The following is a 27,763-nucleotide window of genomic DNA, read 5'->3' as shown; positions in this document are numbered from 1 at the left end:
TCTGGAGGATTTTACAATTTCAAAAAAGAGCTTCGATAGAGACGCGACGCGCCATGCATAGCGCAGATCATGCCAGGACGACATCCTACCACTTGTAGAGACTGACTACTTGGTGCGCCATGTGCGACGGACTGCTGACCAATCAGTCGAAAGCCGCTGACTGCACGTGGATCGAGTGCTTGATCGATCCTCGCAATGTCCTGCGAACATCAGAGACGCTAGCAGCAGCCAGTTTGGCGTCGTCCATCATCGCTCGAGGACCGCAAACTTGCACGCAGATCTGTCCCTTATCGGAGGTTGACGCAAGTGCGTCCTTGAGGATCGTTGTATAGCTCGGACGTCCCTCGACGATCGTGAAAGCTGCCAGAACGCTGTCTTTGTACGACGAGATGCTGTCGACATCCGTATTGTCCTTGCCCGCCTTTTCATGCGATGGAGAATCGTACAGGCCTGCGCGCTGGGTGAGGGCCATCGTCAGTTGTAGCGTCTCCTGCCTGTTCTCCTCCTTGAGCGATTGCAACAGCGGTGCCAGCTGCTCAGAGATCCAAGATACGTGGTCTGCATTGCGCACCGCCCAGTTCAGGATGGTGCGGGCTGGTCGATGCTTTGACGATGTGAGTGCGTCCACGAGATATGGCATGATATGTGCGATACCAGATCCTCCGGCGAGGAGGACAAGCGTCTCGCACGGCGCCTGCGCATTCGAACGATAGGGACCTTCGAGCAAGACAGGTACATTGACACCCTGATTATCTTGACTGTACCGCGCAGCCTTCCAAAGTCGACGTGTTTGAGCCGAACGCACTTTGACAATGAAGAGAATCCGGCGCTGGTCGCAAGGCTCCTCCGGAATGCTCGAGATAGAGAAAGGATGCCTGTCTATTTTGTGAATAGGAGTAAGACAAATCGTACGTTTGCATACCACTGAAAGAGATGCCACGGCCGTCGGAGATTATCGTTCGTGTAAAATTGCAGATAAGCGTGCGAGCCCAAAGACCAGCTCATAGCCCGAGCGGGCACGCTGACGAGCAAAGCATCTTGGTGTGGCATCACTCTTGCTTGGATGAAGCCGATCTTGCCGCTCGATAAGAGAGGCGAGACGAAGTGGATATATGCCACGCGTAAGATGCGCAAGGCTCTGTCGAAGCCCCATACGGCAATGCTGGCGTAGATGAATTGGTCAAGATAAGACCAGTGATACCAGAGCGCGGCCAATGTTATTGCAGAGCCCGAAACGTGCGCAATCAGGTGGAATTCGTAGGCGCGAGCTCTGAAGAAGGCGAGGAATGACATGATGGACATGACGACCATCGCAACGATTCCCCAGCGGAAGTAGGTCTCGCCTAGCTGCTCGACGTAGACCGAGCGACCCTCGATCAGGATGGCTGTTGTGAAGAGCGCCGCATGGATGATCGAGAAAATGACCATGATCTACGGATCGGTCAGCCCCATAGCTAAAGTCGAGACAAAGACATACGTAGGAAAGGGCAATGTGGAACCACCGTAGGGTCTGGTAGCTCAAGCCGGTGACGAGACCAAAGATGCTATTGCGTCCTGCGAGCGCATAGACGAACGGTAGATTGACAAAGACCATCCGTCCGAAGGCCAGCGAGATGAGAGCTAAGGGCGGCAATGGCATGTCAGCTACACCGATGCAAGAGAGCATGGTCTTTACATGTCGTATCGTCCATATCGTGCGGTATCACGAATGTGACAGCTGCAAAGACGACGTTGAGGACGAGGACGAGCGCGAGAAAGAGGAGCCTCTGCAAGTTGAAGCCCCAACCGAGTGGCCGGTCAAAAACGGAGACTTGCACAGCCGATAGTGTGGCGAGGGAGGTGAATGTACGCGCTTTGCGATGCGCGACGAGCTGGAACACGTAACGCAGAGCCAGGAGACCCATGATGCCCGCAAAGGTGTAGTAGTAATAAGCATCCCGATCTAAGATGTCGCGCGTCAGCGTTTGCAGCCCGAAAGGGCGGAGAATGGACACAGACGATCGCGAGTGTGCTCTGCGTTATCGTAGAGCGCGTAGAGGGCGTCTTCAGCTGCTGTGTCAGTGTCGTTTGACATTCTCTACCTCTTCAGTTCGTCTGCAGCTGCTTTGTGCAGGGATCCAGCAAAAGTTCGAGGAAGAAAAAGGGTCACAGATGAGGCCACTTTTCTCGCGCGCTCGGGTGGCTGAGCTTTCGCTAGCTGCGTGCCAAGACTGTGTCGCGATCGCAAGGATACAGTCGCGCAGCTCGAGGGTAGTCTGCATGCTGCGAAGAGGGAATCAGAAGGGTTGAGATTATGACGCATACAGCTGCCAGACGGAATGGGATTGCATTCTGGTTCGAGATTTGATAATGGCTTATCAGATCTCTCTCGCGCTGAAGCCGCCTGCCGGAGCTCGAGTTGCTCGGCAGTTGCGCTGCCTCGGCGAGAATGCTGCGAGCAGCGCCCGGCAAGCATGAATCTGATCCGCCCAAGAATACGATCCTGACGGGTGCGGGGAAAGCACCATGGTACCGAGAAGATGGCCAGGCGATAGATGCGTTTGTCGTCGGTATTTCGGGCGGATCTGGCTCTGGAAAGACGTCAGTTGCGCAGAAGATCATCCAGCAGCTCAACGTCCCATGGGTCGTCGTGCTCAGCCAGGATTCTTTCTACAAGTCACTCTCTCCCGAGCAGTCAGAGCGAGCGTTCGCCAACCAGTACGACTTTGACAGTCCTGATGCGTTCGACTATGACCAGCTCAGGGTCTCTCTGGCCGCCCTCAAGGCATGCAAGTCCGTGCAGATACCCGTCTATAGCTTTGTGCATCATCAGAGAATGCCCGAGACACAATATCTCTATGGCGCCGCGGTCATCATCGTAGAGGGCATCTTTGTCTTGCATGATCCGCGCACGAGGGACCTCCTCGACATCAAAGTCTACGTGCAGTGTGACTCTGATCTCATGCTGGCAAGGCGACTCAGGAGGGATCTCATCGAGCGTGGGAGAGATGTCCAAGGCGTGCTCGATCAGTACTTGCAATTCGTAAAGCCGAGCTACGACAACTTTATACAGCCTACTGCCAAACACGCTGACATCATTGTGCCCGGCCAGTCCAACTCTGTGGCGATCGACCTGATTACAACTCACATCAGACGACAGCTAGACGAGCGATCAATGCGGCTCAGGCCCACACTCGGGCGAACGCTTCCCTCGCCGGCCAAAGAGCGTAAGCGCTTCCTGGAAGATCTCCCCAGCAATGTCATCGTCATGTCACAGACACCACAGCTGCGAGGCGTGCACACCTACTTGCGTGACCAGACAACGAGCATGGACGAGTTTCTGTTCTATTGCGACCGTCTCGCGACATTGCTGGTCGAGTATGCGCTCAGCCTGCTGCCCTACGAGACCGAGACGGTGACAGCTCCTACAGGTATCGAGCACTGCGGCCAGCGACTGGCAGCTAAGCACCTCTGCGGCATTTCGATCCTCCGCAGCGGCAAGATCCTCGAGAAAGGCTTGCGCCGAGTCGTCAACGATGCACTGCTCGGGTCTATGCTGATCCAGTCGGACGATGCAACGGGCGAGCCGTTGCTCTACTACGTCAAGCTGCCCAGATCGATCACGTCGCCTGAGACTGCGAAAGAAGCGAGCGTGCTCCTCTTTGACTCACAAATCGGTACAGGTGCGGCTTGTCTCATGGCTATCCGCGTGCTGCTCGATCATGGCGTTCTGCAAGAGAACATCATCTTTGTTTGCTTTCTCGTCTCTGCACGAGGCGGTATTCAAGCCGTCTCTGCCGCATTCCAAAAAGTTCGCATTGTCACGAGCGCCTGCGACGAAGGACTGGAGGAGCTCTTCGTAATGCGTCAGCAAGGACGGTCGAGGATCAGCTACGCAGACGAAGATGAGTCTGACGCAAGCTTGACGGGCGATGCTGCACCGAGCGCAGCTACGCTGCTCGACTCTGATCCAGAACAGAAGGCGAGGGGCAAGCGCATCTTTGCGATCCAGCCTGGTATGGGCTCTATCGGGTCAGTGGTATGCTTGCCATTCGGATCCTGCTGATCTGGCCTGCACAGAGACCGCTATTTCGGAACGTGATGAAGACATGTACAACACTAACTGTTGTTGTCAAGATACGCAGGTGGCAGTCTATGCGAGCGGTTTTGCGTTGTCTTTGAGCCAGGCCTCGTCTTCCCAGATGGCTCTGTTGGATCCCAAATTCTGTTGGCCCTTGGACGGCTTGGCCAGCGTGACTTTGATGGTCCTGCCTAGCATCTCATTCTGATGCATATTGTCCATTGCATCGAGCGCATCGTTCGCCTCTCTGAACTCGACAAAGCCAAAACCACGGTGCTGCTCGGCTGCGCGCGCGTCCAGTCAGAAAGAGCGGCAAATAGTCAGCGAGCGGCAAGCGTACGCTTGGAAGGGTCTGGCGGTAGCTGTATATCGACAATGTCACCAAACGTGCTGAACGTCGTCAGCAAGGTCTGCGCATCCGTCTCCAGAGGGAAACCGCCGACATGAATCGTGCGATTGCCCGCCATGGGCGCCTGCAATTGCAAAAAGCCACGTCGAACATCTGTTGACGGCGGGCGCGCTGTCATGCGACACTTACCGAGTCTCGATCAGTATGGCCAATGTGGGCCAAGCCGAAATCGAGAATCGCAGCTCTCGGACTTTCTGCATTAGCGTAGCTCGTCGTGTTCGATTGCAAAGGTGTGAGATCGCTCTCTCGCCTCTGTCGACTCACCACAGCTGAACTGCTTTTGAAATGTTGCCAGCTCAATATAAGCTCGCGTCTCCAAGGCCTCTGGCAGGAGACTCTGCCTTCGCGCAGAGTTGCGCCCACTCAGCCTAGAGAGGGGCAGCAGATAGACTTGCGCTGCCTGCGCGCCAGTAGATCCCTAGACGACTGCACCAGCCCACTCTCCTTCTCTGACTCGTAGTCTGTTGCCACCTCCACCCTCTCGTTCGTCGTGCGGGCATCTACAAGCCTGGCGACAGCCATACCCGATACCGTCTTCGCCCGCTAGATATCATGCCTGAAGCTGCTCCCGCGGCAGCCGTACCCGACGTCGACGGCGTCGCGCAGGCCGTTGCGAATCTGTCGACCACTGAGAAAGACTCGCCAGCAGTGCAGCCCAAGGAAGATGCGCCTCCTCAAGCTCCCATACGTTCGCAAGCCGCCAGTCCGCCAGGACAAGCAGAAGCTCCCACGCTGATCATGCGAGCACTCGTCAGCTCTCGCGAAGCTGGCATCGTCATCGGTCGTCAAGGCAAGAACGTGGCAGACATCAGAGAGAAAGCTCAAGTCAAGGCTGGCGTCAGCAAACTCGTGCCGGGCGTGTCCGAGCGCGTTCTCACTGTGACCGGTCAGATCAGTGGGGTCGCTCGGGTGCGTCGCGTCGGGATTGGGAGCCGGATCGCTGTACTGACGTCGTCTTTCGGCAGGCTTTCGGGCTCATCTGCCAGACCATCATGGACAATTCTAGTGGTATACCCAATGATTCCCCTTCGACTTACACCGGACTGTCTGGCTCCACGCTGACCTTGCGTCTGCTCATCTCAAGCGCTCAGATGGGCGGTGTCATCGGAAAGGCAGGAACAAAGATCAAGTCTATTCAGCAAACGTCGGGCACGCGAATGGCCGCCTCTAAAGAACTGCTGCCTCAATCCACAGAACGGCTCGTCGAAATTTCTGGCCGTCCTGAGCAAGTCGAGAAGGCTGTCGCTGAGATCGCAAAGGCGTTGGTCGAAGACGAAGCAAAGGCGGTCGGGACGATAGCCTTCCATCCCGCGAACCTCAATCCAGAGCTCAGTGGTCTGCAGTCCATACCGCCTATCATGCGATCAAGTAGTTCAGGTACAGCTTCAAGAGCGCCAGCAGCATCTGATGGCCGTGCGCCTGGCATGATGTCGATGCAGCAGCCGCATCAACAGCCTCAGCACATGTATCCTGCCGCTTACGCTCAACATGCGCAGCCAGCGCCAGCACCTGCCGCTGCGCCTCTGTATGGCTACACGAACGATCATGCTCCGCCGCCTCGTCGTTATGTACCGCCTCAAGGCTACAGAGCAAACGATCCGCGCAATACGCCGCAAGATCGCTACCGCGCAAACGCTTCCATTGCGTCTGCAGCTCATGCTCCTGACCCAAACCTACGGACACAAAACATCTCTATACCCTCTGACATGGTGTACGTTGGCTTAGCCTGGCGTCGACCGTCGACTCATGCTGTTCGTGCAGTGGTTGCATCATCGGCAAAGGTGGTCAGAAGATCAACGACATTCGCAAGTCGTCTGGAAGCAAGATCAGCATCGCAAAGACTGCTCACGATGAGACGGGCGAGCGCATGTTCACCATCACTGGTACGGCTCAGAATAATGTGCGTCACCTTGCTCTTGTCCTTCTCATCGCGCTGACGAGGGCATTATGTTCAGGAAACCGCGCTATTCTTGCTTTACGGTCAACTCGAAAATGAGAAAGAGCGACGCCTTCGCATGGACGAAGAGGGAGGCGTAGGACGCCAAAGACGTGATGATGCTTGACCATGCCGCTTGCTCTCAGTTGCAATCAGATTAGACAGTCAGTCGGTGTTCAAACTGTCTGTATCATGTATGTAGAATCCTTGCAACTGTGTACGAGGTGCCCTCGCTATGCGTGAAGCCATCTTCCGCCGCAGGGCGCTCGTCTGCGGCTAAGACGCGCCTCCGCTAGGCTTCGCTGCCCACTCCGCTGCGCTCTTCGCGCGCCGCGATCATCACTACCCAAAATGGCCCGAGTGACTGCGTCGAGCCGTCTGTTTGATTTCGCTGCTGAGATGCTCAACTCCGGCAAAATGAGCTTCTCGACGGATTGTCGCAGCGCTGCGATCGTCTCGTCTGGTAAGTCGCAAGTGTAGAGACTCGCACGCGCTTGATCGGCCGACAGAATGGCGTCGGTACCTAGCGCTTCGTCTATGGCCTGCAAAGCATTGCTGAGCAATTCAAAGATGTCCGCCCCGCCAGATCGCGACTGATCCGCCAAGACTGCTCGACCGATCTCGAAGGACGTCGGAGCAGTGTCGACAGCCATTGCGAGTTCTTGACGGAAGCTACGAAGTTGCTGCAGGATTTGCATCACCATTTTACGAGCGAGAGGATGGCCTAGACGGAAAGAGGCTGCTTTGGGGGGTGCCGCATCTCCCTTGGCCTGATGAAGAGCTTGGAGCACATCGTCACAGACAAATTTGGCATGGCCGATGACAGGCCAGACGAGCGCGGGATCTGTACGCGCGCGGACGACGAGCAGCAATGAGTGGCGGTTGCTCAGTAAGCTGGCGAGGATGGCAACATCGGCTGGATCTGAATCACCACAAAGCCTGAGCAATGCTAGATGCGTCTCGATGAGCGCACAGTAGTCCGCCTTAGCCGGCTCCCGTGTTGACCATAGTGCCGTCATGATCAGCTTGACTTCTGCGGCAGGCAGACCTCTGACGAGAAGTACATGCAGCACGTCCGAGGGATCGCTCAGGGACGCTATGGAAAGCTGCAGGGCTTCGGTAGCTTGCGCGATTGCTTGCGAGTCATTCAAGAGACTATGAATCTGGATCCGAGATGCGGTGTCTTCTCGCGAAGCCACGGCTAAGCGAGAAGGCGAAAGGGCTGCAAATGACATCGTCGGTAGTGACGTTCGAGAAAGTTCGATCAAGGTAGAGGATTGTAGGCTAAGCAATTCACAAGAGTTGGCTTTTGACAGGACAATCTCCAGACATGAATGATTGCCCGTTGTTGACGGTCGTATTTCGCTCATGTCGCCGTCGAGCTCGCGTATAGCCGTGATCTTTGCTATGCGCCAGCGAGCTACAGGCTGTATCAAAGTTGCTGGGCCGCCTTCGAGCGAGTCGAAAGTAGTGACGAGATCCTCTGTTTCTTTGTGAAAGGTGAAGGATCTGAGGCGTTCACGACCACCGAGATGCTGTGTAGCAATCATGATCGGAGTACCAAGGTCATCGTTCGCCCAGCATAGACGTGAGCCAGACGGATCTCGGCAGACTGCAAGTGCTCTTGCCGGCATTGGCGATATTGTCAATCGGCTTTTGCCATCTATGGTGAGCTCTGACACTCGAAGCTCGTCTGTCAGTCGTGCGATGAGCACGCTCTCATACAGAGTCGGGCCGAATGCGCCCGCTGTGAGGCGCTTGCTCCCGTGGCTGACGGTCTGCGGTGAGGCGCCGAGCATCTGTTCTGACGCTGTAGACAGATCGACACGAGTCAGAGTCACAGACGGCAATGCGCGTGGTTTCATAGCCGCGGCGACCTGGGCGGATGCGGGTGGACCAAGTTGTACGTATAGCAGCTGCTCTGTCGCTTCAGTCTATTTATCGCGAGATTGTACGCTCGACTGACCTCATCCGTATCGAGGAGCAGCATCAGCGTGAGGCCTTGCACGGTCTGTGGACCGCGAGGCTTTGCTCGTCCGATGAGTGGCTTGTCGCCATCATGTTCGAGATAGACCTTGCGCGTGCCATCGAGCCATTCATGAGCTAGCACGCCGAGAACTGGCATGCCATCGGCGCGCGGAGCGATTTCAATGTCCGAGTGCAGTGCCCAGTCATCTGCGCAGCCGCGCTCGCTCTCGCATAGGATCGTGAGGTTGCATCTGAAGACTGACTCGCTTGACGTGTGGGAGGTAAGAACGAGCAGATGTGATCCATCAGGCGCAAAGGAAAGCTCGTCTACACTGCACCGTCCGCAGTCTCCATGATCTCGTCGAGGTAGATCTATACGCCTTCGGACGGGCTTGCATGCTCGCGCGACGGGCAGGGCAGTGAGGAGAAGATGTTCCGGAGAGCTTCGTGTTGCTTGACATGCCGCGACGATGACATTCTGGCTAGACCAAGCAGTTACCTTGCTCGCTCCAGCGCGCTCGGCGGTGTCGTTGCTCAGCCTGAGCCGTTTGCTTGCGGGCATGCCGCCATCGACCATGCCACGTCCGAGCACTGACCCGAGAGCTGGCGACGACTGCGGTTTTCGATCAAATAGAGGACGCGATCATTGTGACAGGTTGTCTGCCGATCCCTCGCTAGTGTCGCACACGAGAGGAGCTCTTAAAAACTTTTCGCCGGCCATACTGTTTACGTCCGAATCGTCTGATATAGATGAATCTGCACGTAAGAGCTGTGCAAGCGCACAGGCCGTCTCGCCCGTCAAAGTGATCAAGGTGCAAACGCAAAAATTACATCCGGTCTCCTGATCTTGCCGCCGAGTGATCATGGCAGGAGATCGAGATCTCGAGAAGGCGGCGAGCAGGCCTGCCAATCTATCGCAGGAGAGCATCTCGAGCTCCCATTCGCTGCCTGACGACGAAGAGGCGACGTTGATGCACGACAGGGCTCTTGCGTCAGACGACACGCAGAGCCAGTCTTGGCTCAGGTCGCTCGGTCCGAAATGCCGCAAGCTGCCTGTCGTGCTGGCAGTGATGGTCTGTACGATCGCATCAGTCACTCTCTGGACAGCACGGCCTCCTCATGGGTGAGCCCTCACTTGTGGCGTGCAGTCGTGTGACCGTGCTCAATCATGCCGTCCCGTCGTCGCAGATGGTATCAGCCGGGCTCGTATGAAGCTGAGCACCGTGCTCTGATCGCTGGCCTATTCAGAGATCGCCCCGTGACATGTGCGAATCCTTACGACGAATCCGGCTACCTTAACTACGACGAGCTCGACCCTCTGCAGGCAAGATGGGAGCCCTTCCTGCCTGATTGTCCCCCGCCACCAGATTATCTGGAGCTCTTGCGGCTTGCTTGCCCGACTGACAAGACCGGCACGCGAGACAGCGAAGTCTTCAAGACCGATCAGCTCAGGTTCAGGCACTACAACCTGTCAGGCGAGCCTGAGCGACGCTTTAGGGACATGACTGTTCAGCAGATTGAGCAAACACGCGAGAGTCAAGAAGCTTTCGCCAAGCTATCATGGCTACAAAACAAGACTATCCTGATCCTTGGCGATTCGGTGGATCGGAACGCCCTGGAGCAGCTTGCCATAATGACTGACCACACATTCACTCGCACGTCATATCAACAGTGGAACAACGAGACCAATCCAGACGGATGGGATGAGCGAGGACTCCCACATAGGATACACTACCAGCGACTGAACCTGTGGATCATCTCACACTTTTTCTATGGTGCAGACGATACAGACGTATTCGAAGTCCAAGGCGATTGGCACCGTCCTGGCAAATTCGAGGATCGCTTCGATCGGCTCTTCAAGCCCTTCATAGAGGACATGCTGACCTCGAAGCGGAGTCCAGACTTTGTCTCGTTTCATTCTGCAACTTGGGATATGGCTAGGCAAGGCAGGATCGACAAAAGTACCAACAAGTCTACGGAATTACCCCTGACCACAGAACAGCGAGCCTGGCATAGGCGGCGCTATACTGAAATGGTCACCCACGTCCTCGATGCCTGGCCAGAGACACCTATGAGGATACGGGGCGTTCATCGAGTCGGCGAGCAACATGCTCAGGCAACAGGTGACTTTGACTGGCAGACCAATAATCGTATCAATTTCACCAACTTCTTCACGGATGTAAGGGTGCATCAGCTCGCTGGAATCATGGAGGCCGTCGCACGAAGCGTCGAGGTGCCTTACTACGACCTTGCCCATGTCTGGGAAGGCCATCAAGACCGCGCAGACGGCGTTCATCCAAAGCTCTACTGCGGAGGCGCGGCGATCAACCAGCCGCTTTTCCACCACATCTGGCTCTCCACTCTCTCCGAGGACGACGACGAGTTCGAGCCGCGACATGCGCCGCATATCTGGCGATGATGTCGGCAGCTCATAGTGCATACCCGCACGCAATCCATCTCTTGTTGTTGTTACAAGGTGTATGTGCAAAAGGATGTCAACAGTCAGCGTCACAACAACAGGTCCGCAGGTATATCCTAATCAACCAAAGGCAAGAACATGACCGTCTCTATATCAGTGACTGGTTGCGCCAGGTTCTCGTACCAGTTTGTCCTGAAATCTTTGAGATCTCGCCAGGTGCACTTGTATCCTATCCGCACTTTGCGAACATGGCGTCTCTGAGGCTCAGATAGCAAGAGTCCTCGGGCGTGTGTTTCGTCGTCCTCGATGACGACATATGAGAGGTAATATGTGAGCTTATCGAAGCCTTCGATGAGTCCCGGTCTGTGGGGTCGTGTAGGCTCAAAGTCGGGGTGGTATGTCCATTCTGTCTTTGCGAGGTCTGCCGGGGTCAAGGGCTGTGCGTGAAACGTGATGCTGTATCCTAGCGTGAGAACGACTCTGCCATCGTCAAAGACGCTCCGTCTGAACATGTTGCTCCCTCCGAGCGCCCAAGCAGCAGCCGCCAGTAGTCGAAGTGAGACTACTCTCACATCGACATGCTTGTGATCTGGCGCGAATGGTAGATTGTCAATGTGACGATATGGGAAGATCATTGTCCAGGTATTGTAGTGATGCACACTGAGCACTTCTAGCCCGCTCTGGAAGAAGCCGCTCGCTGTACATAACTTTTAAGCACACGTAATGTAAGCGGAAGATTTGGAACATACAATCGTCACCAATGTCCATCTGATTGAGTCCCTCGAGAGGCGTGACAAGATTGTTAGTGCCCCATTGCGTCGCAAGCTCATTGAGCCTGGTCTTGACGCCGAGCAGCTTATTGAATTCGTGCACTTGTCCAGTGGCAACAGCGGCGCAGTAAGTCAGCTTGCCATCGCCCTGGCTTTCGAAGTTGACGACAGGTGTCGATCGACATTGCTCGTCTGCGCAAGATCAGCTCAAGTTCGACTAGGATCAGATCAGATCAGTACTCACAGCTGTCGTACATCTTCTTCATGAGCCCCCGTGAGATGATGATGCCTCCACCACCGTATGCGATTCGGCCCCAGTAGTATTGTTGTATTTCGGCTTCACTGTGACCGCCGAGGAACCAATCCTGATCCGAATCGTATTTGCCCAGCGCGTCAATGAGGTTATGAGGGTCTACGAAGAACGTATCGTCGTCTCTACATGATGCACGCACGAGTCAGCCATATATCAATATGAAGTCGAAACTGGACTTGCAAGATCAAGAACCATTCGGTGTCACGTTGCTCGTATTGCGCTGCTTGCCAACCGAGCACGACGAGACTCAGAACGCGTTCTATCGATGTCGTTGCGCCATAGTTGACGCCATATCGTTGTCGATGGCCGTAGACAGATGATTCCTGTAGGCCGGGCGACATGGTGCAAGACAGATTGAGACCGCGAAAGTAGCTTTGGGCCTCGTACATGGCCGGTCGCTCGGGATCCACGCCCTTTACGGGTTCACCAGGATTTGATCTCATCTCGGTATTGTCTACAACGAGGCAGCCAGGTCCCCGCCTGTCATCCTCGGGGGCATCATCGTCGTTCCTCGCAAAGGCCGTGCTACCCGGGCCCCAGTAGAGATAGTGACGCCAATACTCGGACTGCTGCATCGCGCGTTCTGGCGAAGTGGCAAAGAGAAAGAAGAGCTTGCTGCCCTTGCGCTTGTTGCTCGAGCGTGGCGGAAGCCGGTGTGCATGTGCGAGTGCCACGGTTCTGGCTACCTTGCGAGTGGGCACCGCCTGGGTCTTGACGACTCCGAGCATGGACGAGAGGGCCTTTGAATAAAAATGTGTGCCGGGCGAAGCAAACCAGGTCCGCTGAGCGTTGATGTGGGCAGAAAAGAACGGCCGCAGCTCAACGCGGGTGATAGAGGTCGGATCCGGATGCGGTACAGGCAGTCCATCTCTGTCTGCAGCTGAGATGTAGATGCCCGTCGCAGCTTCATCGAATGCAGCAGAGGTAATGGCGGCATTGGCGTAGATTGCGTCTGCTGCCGAGCTTGGCGACCAACCAAAGTAGTTGCTGCGTACGAGGGCGAGCAGCAGTGGACTGCAGATGAAGATCAAGCTGAGCAGCGAGGGCAAATCGAGAAAGCTCAGCAAAGAGTCCCGTCGTTTGCCCGTGATCGATGCGCCCATCTGGCCGCCCCGCGAGCCTTGGTTGCGGTCAGTGTGCGGTCCGCCTGCTGTTGCGTAGGCTCATCTTCGCAGCAGATCCTCTTGCGCAACGCCGTCGGAGCCGCAGCAGGTAATTTCTTCTATTGGCGCCTCCTTTTGGTTTCCTCCAAACCTTGCTGGTCTGATAGGGGACATCGGCAGAGGAGCAAACAGCTTCTCATGATCAGGCAAATGCACTCAAACATGACACTCTCCGCGAGCACTGCGATCCTGTCATGAGATGTCTGCTGACAGAATCGGGCTGACGTGCACGGGCATAGCGCTGTTGAGAGCACTGACCTCGAACGTCTACTCAGCCACAGGCTGGCTGTCACCCACCACCCGGCTCGGCACGGTACCAATGCGCCGCCTCTGGTTCATGATGACGGCGATGCAACTTCCACTTCCGGGCAGAGTGCCAGTGCGAACATGCATACGGCCCTGCATGGCCTGCGTGTCATGGTCATCGCAACCGACGCGACCACAGAGCTCAGCGTCGCAGTCTTGCGAACCTTTGCGCCCACTCTCACGAGCTTGGCCAGCGACGTACCCCTCCTTGTTCTCGGCGTCCTGGGGACAGGCATCGGCTTCCTGATCGTCACGCGTACAGATCTGCCCGTCATCTTTATGATCCTTTCGACCCTCGTCGGCGCCCTCTCTGGCGCAATAGAAGCGACCACGAGCATTCGCTCACTCGCCGGGAGGCAGCCAGCGCTCGAGGCTGTGCTACTTGCGCAAGCATTGATGTCCCTGTGCACGCTGGCAAAGTCGCTCTCACTCTGGACGCGACTGCCGCAACCGTTCAAGAGCGAGATGGGCGATCCCCGCCGCAGCAGACGACCTTACACGGGCTATAGCGGCGCACTAGCGAGCTTGATCTTCTTCCTGCTTGCTCTTGCTACTGGCATAGTAGAAGCAGGCTGGCGACTCGGCATCTTTGTCGCCTCACCTCGACTCGTGCTGCAACTCTATTTCGCTAGCTCGTTCGTCATGATTGCCTTTCTGGTGCTAGCATCTGCTCTCTTTGCATTCGGCATCTTCCGGGGAAGTGATCTTGCCAGCGATATACTCGAGATGCTGCCAATCTTCCTCGGCGTCTCACTGGACAGCCTTGTCGCGGTCATCAACTTCAGCATACCGGCTTTTTCGGAAAGTGCCACAGGAAGATTCATCTCGAGCCTCGCGAGCTTCGTCTTCCTCATTGAGACGACCTCATACGCGATACGGAAGCACACCGCGCGCAATATCAGAAAGATGCAGGCCAGTCCACGTTGGTCGATCGCGACCTTTGGCAATGCGGAGCCGGAGAAACTGGACAAGATGTCTGTTGACGACTATGGCTCGTCATCTATGTCGGACACTAGACCTACCATACGCATAGATCGCGCACCTCTCGAGACGGCTTACTACAACAACGCAGACGACACACTCAGCTTCCTGAAACCAGCAAACACAGCGCGTCCGTCGCCTCAAGCAGCGCTACAAAAGGTTGCAGACGATTTGCGCAAAGCAGCACTTGCACGCCCTGCTCAGACTGCCAACGACGTGCAGGGACCTCGCACAATCTCGGTCATAGAGGAGGAGCCTGCTCTGCCGCCGATGAAGCGACCGAGTATGCTGCGAGCCAATACCGGCCTCTCTAATACGATGCCTCGTCTAGAGCGCACTCTGACCGCGCCTAATCGGGTCACATTTCAGCAGACTGGGACAATGGACAATGCTCGATCGGCCACCATCGATGCCGCCATCATCGAGAAGGAAATTGTGGACATGCTGACACGCGATACAGTGTCATACATCGGCGCAAGGCCGAAGCCAATTGAAGCGCCACAGACTCTCAAACACGTCATTCCAGCAGGAGCGTTCAGCCCAGTGAAGCTAACGCTGACGCCAACGCCAGAGGCTGCAGCCTCTGCTGTCTCTACAGAAAACAAGGAGAGGCTGAAGCTCTACATCTGATGCATATGTCTTTAGAAGAAGATGACGATACACCCACGCTACGGAATGCACACTTTTTGTTCCTCAGAACGCACGCGAGCTTACGAGTTTCTGCGCGGAGTGCGCCCGCGCCGATGCGCAGCGCTAATGGCTTCCGCGCCCCATTTGCTGAGGATCATTTTCGATCGCGCATAGTGCAGAAACCTGACCCTCGAAATGAAATACAAACGTGGCAGACAGTCAGACGGGATGCAGACAGCGCAGCCCTTGGGAGACGTGGATCTCGCGGGTGCAAAGACAGACGGCAGGAGTTGAGCGGCAGGGGCGAATGGAGATCATGTCCACTTGCGACCCTGAAGGATCTGCTCGAGGAGGATCCAATATCGACTAAGTCCTGATAACGCCTGCTTTCATCTGGCAGATCCGATCTGAGCGAACTACCCTGTCAACAATCGCGAGCTCAGACAGCACAGGCCAAGTGCAGTGGCAGAGCACCGGATTGGCGAACAGCGCTGTCTGTGGCAAACGAACAGCGCCGAGCAAAGCTCCTTGCAAGGCGAGAAAGCCCGAACGCGTATCGGAGTCGCACGAGGCGGTACATCGTGCACAGACAGCCCGGATAGACCAAGAGGACGGAAGGTAACTTGAGGAGCACAGTCGAGCGTGGTCAGTCATGTCTCCGTGTACCTGTTGGGGCAACGCTCGCTGACCAGCATCGCTTTGTCAGGTCTCCAGGCACGAGGAGAGTCGTGGGCGAGCGAGCGAGCGAGCGGGCGAGCGGGTGGCAGGACATCAGACGAGGCATAAGAGCACATGGAGAGTAGGCAGATCCTCTTGAGTGTAACATGTCGGACTTGAGCGAAAGACCTAGCCTGCCATCCATCAAATCACTCTTTGGCGTCACCTCCGAAGGCAAGTCTGACCCGGATGCCGTGCCGCGAGGGGAGAGGGACTGACTTTGAGCCTCGTTTGACGACAGATTTACTCGACAGGGAAAACTCAGCAAAGCAGCAACAGCCACCGACTGCAAACGAAGAGCAGCAACAGTCACTCAACTCGCCCACCCGGAGACGAGTACTTCCCTTGCCTAGCTCAGGCTCGGAGCTCTTCCGGTCAGGCAGCTACCACCAGCGGGCGTCCTTTGAGAGCGACAGAGTCTCTGACGCTGGCTCTTGGTGCTCTACCGACAACGAGTCAGGCGGGTCTCACTCGCTCAGACGATACCATCAGAACTCCTCCGCTTCCTCAATCTTGGGCGGCGTCTCTATCGTCTCTGGACCGCCACCTGCAGGCTCCGCCAGTGCAGGCGTCAGCAGACGGTCCACAAAGTCGGGCAGACATCGCCGACACGACTCTCACAACGATCCCTACCGACCGCGATCCCCGCTCTCGCCCCGATCTTACTATACCAGCCTGCCACCCAGGACGAGTTCGCTCGAGACGCCTCAGGAGACAGACGCGGAGTCGACGTTCATCTCCCGGCTCTCTTCTGGGCCTGCCGCGATAGACACCCGTCTGACGGCGGCCTCCTTCTCTCTGCAGCCGGTAGCAAAGACGCCTACCCAGCTCACCGCGCCTAATCTGCTGGGCGGCCTCACCCCGAAAGCTTCTGGTATCGCCATCTCGTCCAGTCCCGTAGCGACGGCGCTGGAACCCATCAGAGCGGTCGATCCCTCGCTCGAGGGACCAAATTCACCGGCAAGGCGGAGGACACAATCCTTGACGGGAATATACATGTCTCAGTCCCATAATTCGCCCTACCGGGCGTCATACGATGACCAGCTGCATCCCTCTCTACACGGGACACAGCCACTGGCATCAGGCTCGACCAGTCGCGTCTTGGACCAAGATGAGACCAGTCTGGCGCGAGCTCATTCTGTAGGCAGCAAACGCAACATCGGCAGCATCACTTCTTCCCAGAGAACAGAAACTCAGGGCGATCACGCTATGGACGAGCAGGAGGCGAACCACTTCAGCGACGAAGCCGACCTCAAGCGAAGACATAGCTCGTCCTCCGCCAACGCTGTCCGCTACGCTAATCGCTCGCCTGTCCCGAACCACTTCTCGACCGAACCGGGCCTCTACCAGACTCATGGAGTCCCGCCGGGCTTCAACGTTGGTCCTGGCTATCCTGGCGGGCAGCCAGCTGGGCAGGTCGCGCACAGAGCGAGAGTCATCCCGAGCGGGTCGCCAGCCAACTTTTACGAGTCCTTTGCGATACCGCGAAATCAGCCGAGTCACCATCAGTTCCACCACCCTTCGCAACAACACCCTCATCTTGCTCGATCGGCTGACATGTACGCCCTCGGAAGCTCACAAGGCTCAGAGTCCTCTGAGGCTGCTGCGCGGATGAGCAAAATGTCGCTCTTCTCGCCCCGTGCCAGCCATTCCTCGTCATCCTTGGGCGGCTCGATCTACGAGAACAATGCGTTCTCGCCAGCCCAATCGGGCTACAGCACTGGCTTGTCATCTACCAGTCCTATCTTCACTCCTCAATTTCAAGGCAAGGGACCCCTGACGCAGTCGACGAGTCGGTCAGACTACGAGGAATCAGGTCCAGATACCCAAAGTCCTTACTCGCCAGCGGCCTCTGCCTCTGGGTCCGGCCATTCGGCGACGCGCTACACTTGTCCATTCTGCTCCAAGAAATTCTCTCGACCTTCAAGCTTGCGCATTCATGTTTACAGTCACACTGGCGAGAAGCCGTACACTTGCGAACTCTGTCATCGTGGCTTCAGCGTCCAGTCAAATTTGCGCCGTCACCTCAAGGTGCACAAGACTCAGCAGTCTGCTACGGCGAGCAAAGAAACCCTCGATAGCGCCATGGAAGGCGACGAAGACGAGGATGAGCAGGCGACCGGCATTGGCGGCAACCCGGGCCAGACCAGCGCAGAAGCGTTCGATCCGCCTCTGCAACGATAATGCGCTGCTTCCTCCTCACGACCACTCATGAAGACAATTGTAGAATGAGAACAACAAGATACACGTCCTTTCTTCAGTTCTATGTACTACTTGTAACTCTTTGCAGCAATTTCATGCTTCAGTACGGCATCAGGCTCTGATGTTTGCCTCCGCCCACGCTGATCGGCTCGTCTTGCTCGTCACCTGAAGGCTCTTCTTCAATCGCATCGAGCCCTGGGAAGTCGTGCGTCAGGCGTATTCCGCGCTCGAGCATACTCGAGTGGATGGCCAGGAGCTCCTGAGCTGTCATTGCTCCTCGCAAAGGATGTCCAAAAGCTTGGAGGTGCAGTTCTGCGGACTGAGTCAGCTACAAGCTCGAAAGTCCCTCGGCAGATCGACCTTTCGACCACGGGCACGCGGCTATAGCGCGCCAGTAAACACGCTTCGCGATTGGTAAGGATCCGTAGCGGATCTCAAAGTCGATAAAGAGTCGCCAAAGATCTGCAGAAGTGCTGGTCCTGCGGCATCAATCCAGTCAGTCGCAACAGTCCGACCTTCAGGAAGCTAGACTGACCTTGGATCGTCCACGGCGCGCTCGAAGAGCTCACGTACGATGGCCTTGTTGAAAGTGAAAGCATTGAAGCGCATTTCCGCCCAAATCGCAAAGAGATAGCTAGAGACCGTCGTCTTGCCGCTCGCGAGGACGACATTGTCGATGGTGCGAGCAAAGTTCATCCGTAGCTTGCTGCGTGCTTCGATGTGATGATATAGTGCTAGTAGGACTGCATTGCTCGGGAAATGCGCAAGGCCAGACTCCAGCTGCTCTGAAACTTGACGAGGGCGAAAGGCTGCTTCTTTGCTCGCGCGATATGCAAACTTTGCGTTGATCATCAGCAGCTCTTCGTGTTCGGCTCGAGTCGAATTGTGCTCGATCAGATCTTCGAGTGGCTTCTGAACGGTTCTGAGCATGCTTGAGTAGCCCTTGACATGATATTCAAGCAAGCAAAGGGTTGCGTATATGCTTGTACGGTGCCGCAGTAGCGACGCGCTTGCTCCGGACAGACATGACTCGGATAGAATGCGGGTGAGCTGCTGTCGTGTCCTGAGTAAATGGATGGCAGATGGTGGAGAGCAAGGTCGGTTGACATTTGGCAGCTCGGCGTTTGGCGTGACAGAAGCGACTGCGATGGACAGAGCAAAGTCAACATTGCCAGACTCTGATTCCATCTCTGCCCACGAGCGAAAAAGCAAGGGCAAGTCGACCTTGCTAGCTTCTGACAAGTTTGCGCCGATTTGTATGGCAGAAGCAAATACCTGCCTCGCTTCATCGATCTTGCCTCGACCTAGCTGCATTCGAGCATAGCCATCCCACAGCATGAGCGCGCTGCTCTCCTTCTTAAGAAGGTGCTTTGCCATCTTGACTGCTCGTTTGTGGTCCAGCTGACTTTGAAAGGCCAAAGCGAGCAGCTTGAAGAATGGATCGCGTCCGGTCTCTGCAAGTGCCCAGAGCATGTTGACAGCAACTGTAGCATATGGCGTTCTTGTGTCAAGTGCATCCGTGACTGAGAACCATGTACTTGAGCAAAAGACAGTGTCTGGCGTTACTGGCAGAGCCTTGAGCCTGCAATCGAAGGCACTGTTCACGGTACTTGCTCTCGTCCCCGCTAGTAGCTGTTCGGTCGTTGGCTCTGCGTACTCTGGCCAAAAAGATCGAGCCATATGCCGGGCTGATCCAAATTCATCTGGCTCGTTCCAGAGCGTAGAAGTATCTGGCGCTGGGTATGCGAGTTCCATGAAATCGAGCACGGCGTAGCGCAGATGCAGCTTGCTATCGACACAAGCGTAGACCGACAAAAAGTTGCTTATATCGGCAAAGAGCACTACGCGGAAAGGATCGCTGGCCTCGTCGTGGAGTTCGGTCTCTGAACGGCTGGGCAGTATCGAGCTCTGAGCAGAGGTGAGTTCGTCGTGCTGCCAGCGCTCTATAAGATCATGCTGGTACGAAAGCAGTTGCTTGTGAGCGACATGCTCAGCTGATGCGGACAGGTCACTTTTGCACCACCCTTGAGCAGATGATTCGCCGATACGAGGTGCTTCGCTATCCCAGAAGGTTTCGAAACGGGCAAACAGCTCGTCTTCCGAGACAGCGTCGTCCGGACTGAAAAAGTTGAGCTCGATCTGCGCTTGCAGTATGGCAAACGCTCTCTCTGCAAAGCCTGCCGCTCGCATGACAAGACACGCCTTGAGAAGGATCCTGATCGCACTGACCTCAAGGTCCTCTCGCTCTGCAGGTGCTAATGAGTTACCGTCAACCGGTGTTAGAATCAGCTTACCAGGTGAATTGATGGAATAAAGCTGTATACGCCGCTTAAGTAGTTGCAGTACTTCGAGGTAGAGATCGAGTACTTTAGCAAGCTCGAACGACTTTGACTCGCCCGTGCGGTAGCGCAGGTAAGCAGACCAAAGCTCGATCGAATTGGCATTGAGGTCCAGCGCTTTCTGCCATTCGTTCAGGACCGAGCCGGTATCAGGTACGACGCGAGAGAAGCACTCGAGGCGAGCGAGGAGCAGTCGCACGTCTGACTGATTGGACTGGTGACTGTGAGCCTTGTCGAGGATAGCGAGCCGTATCTCTTCGACGGCGAGTGACTCTTTGGCCGTGAGACGCCTACTTCTGCCACTCTGCAGACTACTCTCGGAATTGAGGAGGGCAACCTCGGTCTGGTAGGAGGCATATTCCAGCCAAAGCTCGACATTGGATGGATCCTCTCTCAGGGCTGCATTGAACTCGCGCGATCGACGTGCAAAGTAGCTAGAGATGGCTTCTTCGTCTTCCTGAAGAGCGACCTCTTGTGTGTCATCAAAGGCAGCATCTGGTTCAGACTCGCTATCCGATGGCTCTGCGTCTATTCGCTCAATGATGCGTGTCGTTGGCTCGGCCTGCGATCGTTTCGAGCTCGACAGGGCGACAAAGTCAGCCTGCTCAGACTGACGAGTATGCGATGCTGTCAGACGCTTAGTGGGCACCTTGCGCAGCCGGGCTTGCTGCTCTATGCTCGTATAACGCGCTGCCTTTGGTTTCTTGTGCTCGATGATGCAAACCGTTTGACCGATCGATTTCCATTGGTAAGAGATCCGGTAGCGGCGCGGTAGACCGAGTACGTAGCGAGATCTGTGTCTGCTGTATTGCGGCGGCTTGTTCGGCTTGCCATAGACGAGATTATCACGATCACCCTGGACGTGATGCCAATAGGTTGCGGGCGATTCCTGTACGAATGGCCGAGGTGCGCTCTTCAGGGCAGCCTTGATGAATGTAGCAGTAGCATCTTCAGACTTCTTGTGGCTTCTACTGGCCGAGTCGTCATGTCTGGCTCGCTTCCTGCTGCGAGACGATGTCGAGTCGTCTTTAGGATGATGATGATGCTTGCTACGCCGAGCGTCGAAGCCGCTCGGGTCATCCTGATGTTCACTACGCCTGGTTGAGCCGGCTCGTGGACTCTCTTGGAGCGAGGGAAAGGAGCTGAATGAGGGCGGGGCTGCCATGCATCAGCAGCTGCGACAAGCCGACAATGACAATGTCAAATCGCGACGAGACCAGCTTGTCAGTTGTCGTCCTGCTCCTGCTCCTGCTCCTGCTGCCAGTCGATGGCTCGCAAGACGCTGGTCGAGCAGCTAGCCGAGCTCAATGAACCCTTGGCCAGAGGTGTGCAACGCTCAGATCAGCCGTCAGGGAAGGCAATGCTGATGCTGACAAGTACAGATTTTGATCCTGAAGATGCAGAGACGTACAAACCTGGCTTCCTGCAGGATGTCGAGCAGGACGACGATCAGCTTGATCGAGTAGAGTCACCGGCCAAGAGCAGACTTCGCAAGCTAGACGCCACAGACGACCCAAGATACGCTGGCCGGCAAAGCTCACGCAAAGCTGCCTTGGATTATAGCGACGACGAAATTTCGAGCGCAGAGGCATCAGACGAGTCACAAGACAGCGAGGAAGCAGAGCAGCAGTCAGAGACAGCTCACGAGCCTGTCAGCTCAGATGATGATGTGCCGATGCAAGCGCAAGTGACAGAGCAACGACGGCCGTCGCCAGTAGACCAAGGCGCAGATCGAGAGATCTTGTCTCAGCTGCGCCAGGCTGCCTCTGCAGACGTGCGCAAAGGACAGCATGTCAAGAAACAACTCGTCAGTCTGTTCGCGGCCCGGATGCACGCCAGCAGACTGATCTTTCATGACAGTCACTATGGGACAGCTTGCTCGAACTCAGGATACGCGCGCAAAAGCTCGTTCTCGTCGCCTGCACTCTGCCAAGCGTGAGCAACTCAGAAAGCCCATTTGGTCTCGTGCTAAGATGGCTGCAGTCGCAAGATCATGAAAGCTTCGCCGAGGCCAATGCCGAGTCTCGTCAGGCGCTGTCTACCGCACTGAAGAGCACTGCCGACCTTAGCGATGCGCTCTATGACTTGCGCGTCACGTTGCTTCGAAAAAATGGCAACATCGACATCTCTGCAGGCAAGCGAAAGCGTTCCATCGAAGATGACTTGGCTGGCTTTCTGTCCGATTCCGTAGACAACATGTCTATGCTCGAGGAGAGGTGAGCAAGCTTTTTGCAATGCGATCGCACACGATGACTGATTGCACAAAAGGCTACAAACTCAGGTTCGCGCGACGGTGACGAAATGGCACGAGAAGGTCACTGTGGCAACCGGCGCCTCACAACTCAATGGTAATCGATTCGCAGTCAAGGCCATCAACCAGAGCACGATGCTCCAAGTCGATTCAGCCATGTCACAGGAGCGCGAGAAGCTCAGCAAGCGAACCCGCGTCAACCGAACAGACAGCAAACGCCTGCGCACGTCGGCGGCCGAAAGCACAATAGACGACGATATTTTCGACGATACAGATTTCTATCAGGCGCTTCTCAAAGAGGTCGTCGAAGGTCGCTCTGTCGATCTCGATGATCCAACGCTCGGTATCGGTCGATTAGATGAGTATCGGAAGAAGAAGACAAAGCAAGTCGATACAAAGGCCAGCAAAGGGCGCAAATTGCGCTTTCATGTGCACGACAAGGCCGTCAATTTCATGGTATGCTCGCTCTGGTGCTGTACAGTCGATGCTGATGCTGCTACCAGGTGCCGATACCGCAAGGGACGTGGCAAGACGACCAAGTGAACGAGCTCTTTGCCTCCTTGCTGGGTCAGACGAACGGCGGCAAAGCGCTGGAGCAGCCTGCTCAGGCAGAGATAGGACAGCTACGGTTGTTCTAGATGCTATGCAATGCGGTACGGACACATTTACTACGGCAGGAACGGCAACAGGGTAGGCACCCGAGCGCGATAGTCGACGTACTGCTGTCCGAAGAACTCGACCAGATGCTTCTCTTCGCCTGCGACACGCTTCTCAGCTTCGGACGAGTACAGGAGGAGAGCGACTTACCGATGATTCGCATCGCAAAAAATCGGTAGAGCGTGATGGCGAATGCGACTGCTGCAATGGGATTGCCCAGCAGGATCTGGGTCCCGACAGCCCAGTAGAAGAATGCAGCATAGCTCGGATGTCGCGAGTATGCATAGATGCCTGTCATGTTCACAGTGAGCTGCTTGGAGGGAGATCGAAATGGAGTGAGAGATGTACCGTGCGAGACCAGGACGTGACCGTCGCGCTTCGATCTCGCCACCGCGTGACTGAAATTGCTAGCTGCCTGAATCATCGCACAGCTACGGGCAAACTGACTGATCAGGACGACAGCTCCGCCTGTCGGAGCCAGCGAAGACCAGAGCGTGAGCAATGACCCCGGCAGCTCATCACGACTGACCAAATATGACGATGATCATGCTTCTCTTCCATTCCAAGAGGCCGTGGGGAAGCAGGAGCGTCTCTAGTACATGCTCGGCAAGCCCAGCCAGATGAGCGATGTGGTACGCCGCTCCATTGTTGAGCAAGAACGCTGTCATGATGACTTGAGCTCATGATCGAGACGCGTGGAGCAGTGCGCACAGGAGACGCTACACAGGCCGCTATTGTAGATTGCTGTCGTCTGAAACTCGAGCATATGAAAGGCACTCCATGCTGCTAGGTATGCACCGAGCTGTCTGCTCGCTAAAACCTGTGACCACCGAGAAACATGGTCGGAATCGATCGCGGGCGTCGAGCAAAGCGTGACGAGGCCATAGGTGAAGATCAGACCGAGCACGAAGCTGAACGCAGAGACATTGGCGGGTGTGGATTCGAAGCTCGTGAGAGGATAGAGCCGTCTGGGAGTGGCCTGCACTGCTGGTGAGGGTGCCCCGGCTGTCTCTGTCGCGTGACGGGCAAAGGGGACAATCAGCCGAATGATCCTCACTCGCTCATGCCCTTTTCACTCACCCGCAGTCCTCGTTGAGCCTTCTGCCATGCCCGGACGAACCCTCGCTGCGTTGTCAGGCGCGCAGGCTAGACGTTGTACGACCACTGTCCCCTGCCAACCCAGCAAAGTGGAAGGGCGATCGACCGATCAGTCGCCCTCGCGGATCCAAGTCGACCTGCCCTCGACGCTTCGATGCTCTGTCTTTGCCATGTGTTTCCTTCCTCAGCCACGTATCGTAGCACTCCCTGGCAGAGTTTGGTCCGAGGTCGAGGCTGTGTCAGTTGTTCGAGAGTCAGAGACGCCCTCCCTGCGACGCTTCACTCCCTTCGTGGCAACCGTCAAATTCTGCTTGGACATCTCTCCCCTTCGCTAGACTGCTGAGCCTACGCGAGCTCTGTCCACCAAGGTAGCATGTCAGGCTACTCTCGTCATGACGAATACGACGCGAGACAGCAGACGGGACACCATGCCGCCCAAGAGTACGATGAAGAGTATGGTCAGCCGACACAGCAGGGAGGTCAGTACGGCTACCAGCAGACCAACAATGCCTCTCAATCCACCCATACGCTCGTTTCTCCCACAGTCTCTCGCATGCCCAGCGGCAGGTCTACCTCCTCAGCCACACATGCCCAACAGCAGCAGCAGCAGCAGCAGCAGCCCTATAGCGCCTACCCACCCTCCCCACATCGATCGACTTCACCCGGCTATCAGTTCAACGACTATGGCTATCCTGTCGGTCAATATCCGGGTAGCTTTGCAGCGCCTGATGGCAATACACAGGCCTCAGAATCTCACTTGATCAAGCGGGATAGCACAATGGCTGCTTGGCAAGCGCGTCAGAACCGGCCAATGGACTGGCAAGAAGGCGCTCCCGGCGCATCGGACGGCAAGGGAGCAGGTCTCAAGCGAGCAGGCACAAGACGAGTCAAGCTGACACGGGGTCACTACGTCGTCGACCACAAGGTGCCCACGCCCGTTTCTCGCGCCAACGAGCCCATTATTCTTCCCTCGGCTGGCGATCCCAATGAGTTTGATAACCTGCGCTACACTGCAGCTACTGTAGATCCAGACGACTTTACAGTCGACAATGGCTGGATTCTACGCCCTGTCCAGATGAACCGACAGACAGACCTCCTCATTGCCATCACTTACTACAGTGCGTATCACGTTTGGCGGTCAGTGCATGCTAATTGCGATCGTCGTCGATAGACGAGGACAAGATCCTGTTGGCGCGAACCCTGCACAGCGTAATGCTCAATGTTCGCGACATGGTCAAAGCAAAGTGGTCAGAATTCCGTCAAGCTGCTGCTGGAGACAACGGCACAGCTTCTGGCGATCTTTCGTGGAAGCGCATCGTCGTTTCGCTCATCTTTGACGGTGTCGGTCCTGCTGACAAGTCTGCGCTGGACGTGCTGGCCACGATGGGAATCTATCAAGATGGCATCATCCAAGGCTCTGTCGATGGACAGGACACGGTAGCGCACATCTTTGAGTTCACCTCGGCCCTGTCCATGTCGCCCAAGCTCAAGCTCGTCACGCCTACGCCCAATGACCCTGCGAGCATGGTGCCCGTTCAATTCATCTTTTGCCTCAAAGCAAAGAACGAGAAAAAGATTAACAGTCATCGCTGGCTGTTCAATGGGCTCGCTCGCCAATTGAGCCCAGAAGTCGTCGTGCTCATCGATGCAGGCACAAAGCCAGGCGCTCGCTCCATCTACTACCTCTGGGAGGCTTTCTACCACGAGGAGAACCTCGGCGGCGCTTGTGGCGAGATCCACGCGATGATCAAAGGCGGCAAGAAGCTCATCAATCCCCTTGTTGCAGCTCAGATGTTCGAATACAAGTATGCGCGCCTTCTTACGGGGCCTTATGAAGCTAAAGCCGCAGCACAGGGTGGCCAACATTCTCGATAAGCCGACCGAGTCTGCTTTCGGGTATGTGTCCGTCTTGCCAGGCGCTTTCTCTGCCTATCGCTGGACAGCAATTCAAGGACGCCCGCTGAGCCAGTACTTTCACGGTGATCACTCCCTTGCGGCAAGGCTGGGCAAAGACGGCGTGCAGGGCATGTCTATCTTCAAGTCCAACATGTATCTCGCCGAAGATCGGATTCTGTGCTTCGAATTGGTAGCCAAAGCGAACGCGCGCTGGACGCTGGGCTACGTCAAGCCCTCGAAAGCAGAGACGGATGTTCCAGAAAGTGTCGTCGAGCTGATCGGGCAACGTCGTCGATGGCTCAACGGCTCCTTTGCTGCATCGTTATACTCTCTCGCTCATTTCGGGCGAATCTATCGCAGCAATCATGGCATCATCCGCATGTTCTTCCTGCATATCCAGGCCATCTACACCATCTTTGGTACCTTTCTCGGCTGGTTCGCGCTCGCCAACTGGCTTGAGACCTTCAAGCTTATCACCGAAATTGTGGCGACTAATCTGTTTGATCCCTCGTCGCTCTCCAATGAAATCGACAGGAAATGTTGGGCCGGCAGTCCATTCGAGCATAATCCCAATGGAACCTTTGTGCAGAAGCACAATATGCTCGGCACAATCAACTTCTTCCTTGTGGACATCTACCTGGCCACGCTCATGACTGTACTGGTGCTGTCACTCGGTAATCGTCCAAAGGGCGAGCCCGCAGCTTATACGGCGGCATTCGTCATCTTCGGCTTGCTTGCAGCCTGGCTCATGGCTGCCACGATCGTTCTCACCATACGCTCATTCTGTCCAATCACGGACGAGATTCAGAAGGCTGGCGGCTCTGTCTTGACAGTACTCGTAAGTCTCTTAAAACCTCGATGAAGCTTTTCTCAGAATCCTCTCGCAGTTCAACAATGACTACGGTCCGATCATGGCAGGTCTCGCAGGCACATTCGGCCTCTACATCTTATCCGGCCTTCTCTATCTCGATCCTTGGCACATTCCGTTCGCAATGCCACAGTACTGCGTCGTAGCGCCAAGGCAAGATTTACCAAAATTCCGGCGCTTTCTGAGCTGACACCTCAATCGTCTGCAGCTTTACAAACGTTCTGAACGTCTTTGCGTTCTGCAATCTACACGACGTGTCATGGGGTACGAAAGGCTCCGATTCTGCAGCAAGCCTTCCCAAGGCCAAGGTAGAGAAAGACAAGGATAAAGAAGACGAGCCGGCAGTCGTTCAGGTCTATGATCGCCTTCAGGCAGACGTAGATGCAGACTTCAAACTCACGATCTCCCGCGCGCTCTCGCCGCACATCGTTGAGGAAGAGGTCGCAGCGAGAGATCCAGACGATTGCAACAAGCAGTTCAGAACTCGTATGTACATCAGCCGAGTCGATATGGCTACTAACAATTTAGCTCAGGTCTTGTTGCAATCTGGCTCTTCACCAACGTTGTCCTCGCAGTCGCTGTCGGCCGGCTCTCGAAGCGCAATCAGACGCATTACTTCCAAGCCCTTCTCCTCGCTACTTTTGCTGTGAATTTGGTCCGCTTTCTGGGCTTGCTCTACTTCCTTATCGGTGCCTATACATTCCGCTTTATCAGGCTCTGTGCAGGATGGTTCAAATGCTCAGGGAGCCGATAAGAGGGGGGGGCAACTCATGCAACGTC

General features: G+C 55.8%; 13 protein-coding genes across 13 annotated transcripts; 7 read left to right on the top strand and 6 right to left on the bottom strand.

The window, feature by feature from the left end:
- Nucleotides 1-142: 142 nt before the first annotated feature.
- Nucleotides 143-2,074, bottom strand: L969DRAFT_52911 (uncharacterized protein; the record flags this gene model as incomplete). The annotated part of the gene is made up of 5 exons (XM_014710844.1): nt 143-875; nt 923-1,431; nt 1,478-1,620; nt 1,676-1,942; nt 1,999-2,074. 5 exons carry the CDS (start codon nt 2,072-2,074, stop codon nt 143-145), a joined length of 1,728 nt encoding a protein of 575 aa, XP_014566330.1.
- A 354-nt stretch (nt 2,075-2,428) lies between these two features.
- L969DRAFT_25645 (uncharacterized protein) lies at nt 2,429-4,138 on the top strand (the record flags this gene model as incomplete). Its single annotated transcript, XM_014710589.1, has 2 exons — nt 2,429-4,011; nt 4,060-4,138. 2 exons carry the CDS (start codon nt 2,429-2,431, stop codon nt 4,079-4,081), a joined length of 1,605 nt encoding a protein of 534 aa, XP_014566075.1. The 3' UTR covers nt 4,082-4,138.
- On the bottom strand, nt 4,059-4,568 carry L969DRAFT_89740 (uncharacterized protein). The gene is made up of 2 exons (XM_014710843.1): nt 4,401-4,568; nt 4,059-4,344 (listed from the first exon to the last, which is right to left on the bottom strand). The coding sequence occupies exons 1-2, from the start codon at nt 4,525-4,527 to the stop codon at nt 4,133-4,135; spliced, it is 339 nt and encodes a 112-aa protein (XP_014566329.1). The 5' UTR covers nt 4,528-4,568; the 3' UTR covers nt 4,059-4,132.
- A 17-nt stretch (nt 4,569-4,585) lies between these two features.
- Nucleotides 4,586-6,532, top strand: L969DRAFT_52382 (uncharacterized protein; the record flags this gene model as incomplete). Its single annotated transcript, XM_014710842.1, has 7 exons — nt 4,586-4,611; nt 4,678-4,699; nt 4,765-4,928; nt 4,988-5,378; nt 5,435-6,180; nt 6,231-6,369; nt 6,425-6,532. The coding sequence occupies 7 exons, from the start codon at nt 4,586-4,588 to the stop codon at nt 6,530-6,532; spliced, it is 1,596 nt and encodes a 531-aa protein (XP_014566328.1).
- A 106-nt stretch (nt 6,533-6,638) lies between these two features.
- Nucleotides 6,639-8,935, bottom strand: L969DRAFT_52505 (uncharacterized protein; the record flags this gene model as incomplete). The annotated part of the gene is made up of 2 exons (XM_014710841.1): nt 6,639-8,321; nt 8,372-8,935. 2 exons carry the CDS (start codon nt 8,933-8,935, stop codon nt 6,639-6,641), a joined length of 2,247 nt encoding a protein of 748 aa, XP_014566327.1.
- A 108-nt stretch (nt 8,936-9,043) lies between these two features.
- Nucleotides 9,044-10,792, top strand: L969DRAFT_105011 (uncharacterized protein; the record flags this gene model as incomplete). Its single annotated transcript, XM_014710840.1, has 2 exons — nt 9,044-9,496; nt 9,562-10,792. Exons 1-2 carry the CDS (start codon nt 9,237-9,239, stop codon nt 10,790-10,792), a joined length of 1,491 nt encoding a protein of 496 aa, XP_014566326.1. The 5' UTR covers nt 9,044-9,236.
- Nucleotides 10,793-10,908: 116 nt separating this feature from the next.
- On the bottom strand, nt 10,909-12,978 carry L969DRAFT_96283 (glycosyltransferase family 31 protein; the record flags this gene model as incomplete). Its single annotated transcript, XM_014710839.1, has 4 exons — nt 10,909-11,489; nt 11,542-11,754; nt 11,807-11,997; nt 12,056-12,978. The coding sequence occupies 4 exons, from the start codon at nt 12,976-12,978 to the stop codon at nt 10,909-10,911; spliced, it is 1,908 nt and encodes a 635-aa protein (XP_014566325.1).
- Nucleotides 12,979-13,200: 222 nt separating this feature from the next.
- Nucleotides 13,201-15,741, top strand: L969DRAFT_96282 (uncharacterized protein; the record flags this gene model as incomplete). Its single annotated transcript, XM_014710838.1, has 5 exons — nt 13,201-13,229; nt 13,320-14,868; nt 15,356-15,508; nt 15,558-15,600; nt 15,662-15,741. 5 exons carry the CDS (start codon nt 13,201-13,203, stop codon nt 15,739-15,741), a joined length of 1,854 nt encoding a protein of 617 aa, XP_014566324.1.
- Nucleotides 15,742-15,779: 38 nt separating this feature from the next.
- On the top strand, nt 15,780-17,856 carry L969DRAFT_96281 (uncharacterized protein; the record flags this gene model as incomplete). Its single annotated transcript, XM_014710837.1, has 2 exons — nt 15,780-15,846; nt 15,914-17,856. The coding sequence occupies 2 exons, from the start codon at nt 15,780-15,782 to the stop codon at nt 17,854-17,856; spliced, it is 2,010 nt and encodes a 669-aa protein (XP_014566323.1).
- A 459-nt stretch (nt 17,857-18,315) lies between these two features.
- Nucleotides 18,316-21,483, bottom strand: L969DRAFT_89734 (uncharacterized protein). The gene is made up of 2 exons (XM_014710836.1): nt 20,169-21,483; nt 18,316-20,120 (listed from the first exon to the last, which is right to left on the bottom strand). Exons 1-2 carry the CDS (start codon nt 21,376-21,378, stop codon nt 18,400-18,402), a joined length of 2,931 nt encoding a protein of 976 aa, XP_014566322.1. The 5' UTR covers nt 21,379-21,483; the 3' UTR covers nt 18,316-18,399.
- Nucleotides 21,207-23,502, top strand: L969DRAFT_89733 (uncharacterized protein). Its single transcript, XM_014710835.1, has 6 exons — nt 21,207-21,538; nt 21,596-22,020; nt 22,074-22,429; nt 22,482-22,920; nt 22,968-23,412; nt 23,470-23,502. The coding sequence occupies exons 1-5, from the start codon at nt 21,481-21,483 to the stop codon at nt 23,100-23,102; spliced, it is 1,413 nt and encodes a 470-aa protein (XP_014566321.1). The 5' UTR covers nt 21,207-21,480; the 3' UTR covers nt 23,103-23,412; nt 23,470-23,502.
- L969DRAFT_19236 (uncharacterized protein) lies at nt 23,133-24,229 on the bottom strand (the record flags this gene model as incomplete). Its single annotated transcript, XM_014710581.1, has 6 exons — nt 23,133-23,221; nt 23,272-23,412; nt 23,470-23,589; nt 23,651-23,782; nt 23,833-24,132; nt 24,202-24,229. 6 exons carry the CDS (start codon nt 24,227-24,229, stop codon nt 23,133-23,135), a joined length of 810 nt encoding a protein of 269 aa, XP_014566067.1.
- A 363-nt stretch (nt 24,230-24,592) lies between these two features.
- Nucleotides 24,593-27,737, top strand: L969DRAFT_96277 (glycosyltransferase family 2 protein; the record flags this gene model as incomplete). Its single annotated transcript, XM_014710834.1, has 6 exons — nt 24,593-25,337; nt 25,391-26,024; nt 26,074-26,953; nt 27,003-27,136; nt 27,192-27,469; nt 27,517-27,737. The coding sequence occupies 6 exons, from the start codon at nt 24,593-24,595 to the stop codon at nt 27,735-27,737; spliced, it is 2,892 nt and encodes a 963-aa protein (XP_014566320.1).
- Nucleotides 27,738-27,763: the final 26 nt, after the last annotated feature.

This window comes from Mixia osmundae, assembly GCF_000708205.1.
Source record: "Mixia osmundae IAM 14324 unplaced genomic scaffold scaffold_9, whole genome shotgun sequence".
NCBI classification, from domain to species: Eukaryota; Fungi; Basidiomycota; class Mixiomycetes; order Mixiales; family Mixiaceae; genus Mixia; species Mixia osmundae.
Note: the sequence above shows the minus strand (reverse complement) of the source record. Positions and strands in the feature narration are given on the sequence as shown.

Excerpts from the sequence above, each read along its gene's own strand:
- L969DRAFT_89734 (XM_014710836.1), bottom strand. The coding sequence starts at position 21,378 with ATGGCAGCCCCGCCCTCATTCAGCTCCTTTCCCTCGCTCCAAGAGAGT. Across the intron at positions 20,121-20,168 it reads TTATTCCATCAATTCACCTG|AGCGAGAGGACCTTGAGGTC; the intron begins GTAAGCTGATTC and ends TAGCACCTGCAG.
- L969DRAFT_89733 (XM_014710835.1), top strand. The coding sequence starts at position 21,481 with ATGGCTCGCAAGACGCTGGTCGAGCAGCTAGCCGAGCTCAATGAACCC. Across the intron at positions 21,539-21,595 it reads CAATGAACCCTTGGCCAGAG|ATTTTGATCCTGAAGATGCA; the intron begins GTGTGCAACGCT and ends TGACAAGTACAG. Across the intron at positions 22,430-22,481 it reads ATGTCTATGCTCGAGGAGAG|GCTACAAACTCAGGTTCGCG; the intron begins GTGAGCAAGCTT and ends ATTGCACAAAAG.
- L969DRAFT_89740 (XM_014710843.1), bottom strand. The coding sequence starts at position 4,527 with ATGGCGGGCAATCGCACGATTCATGTCGGCGGTTTCCCTCTGGAGACG. Across the intron at positions 4,345-4,400 it reads ACCGCCAGACCCTTCCAAGC|CCGAGCAGCACCGTGGTTTT; the intron begins GTACGCTTGCCG and ends ACGCGCGCGCAG.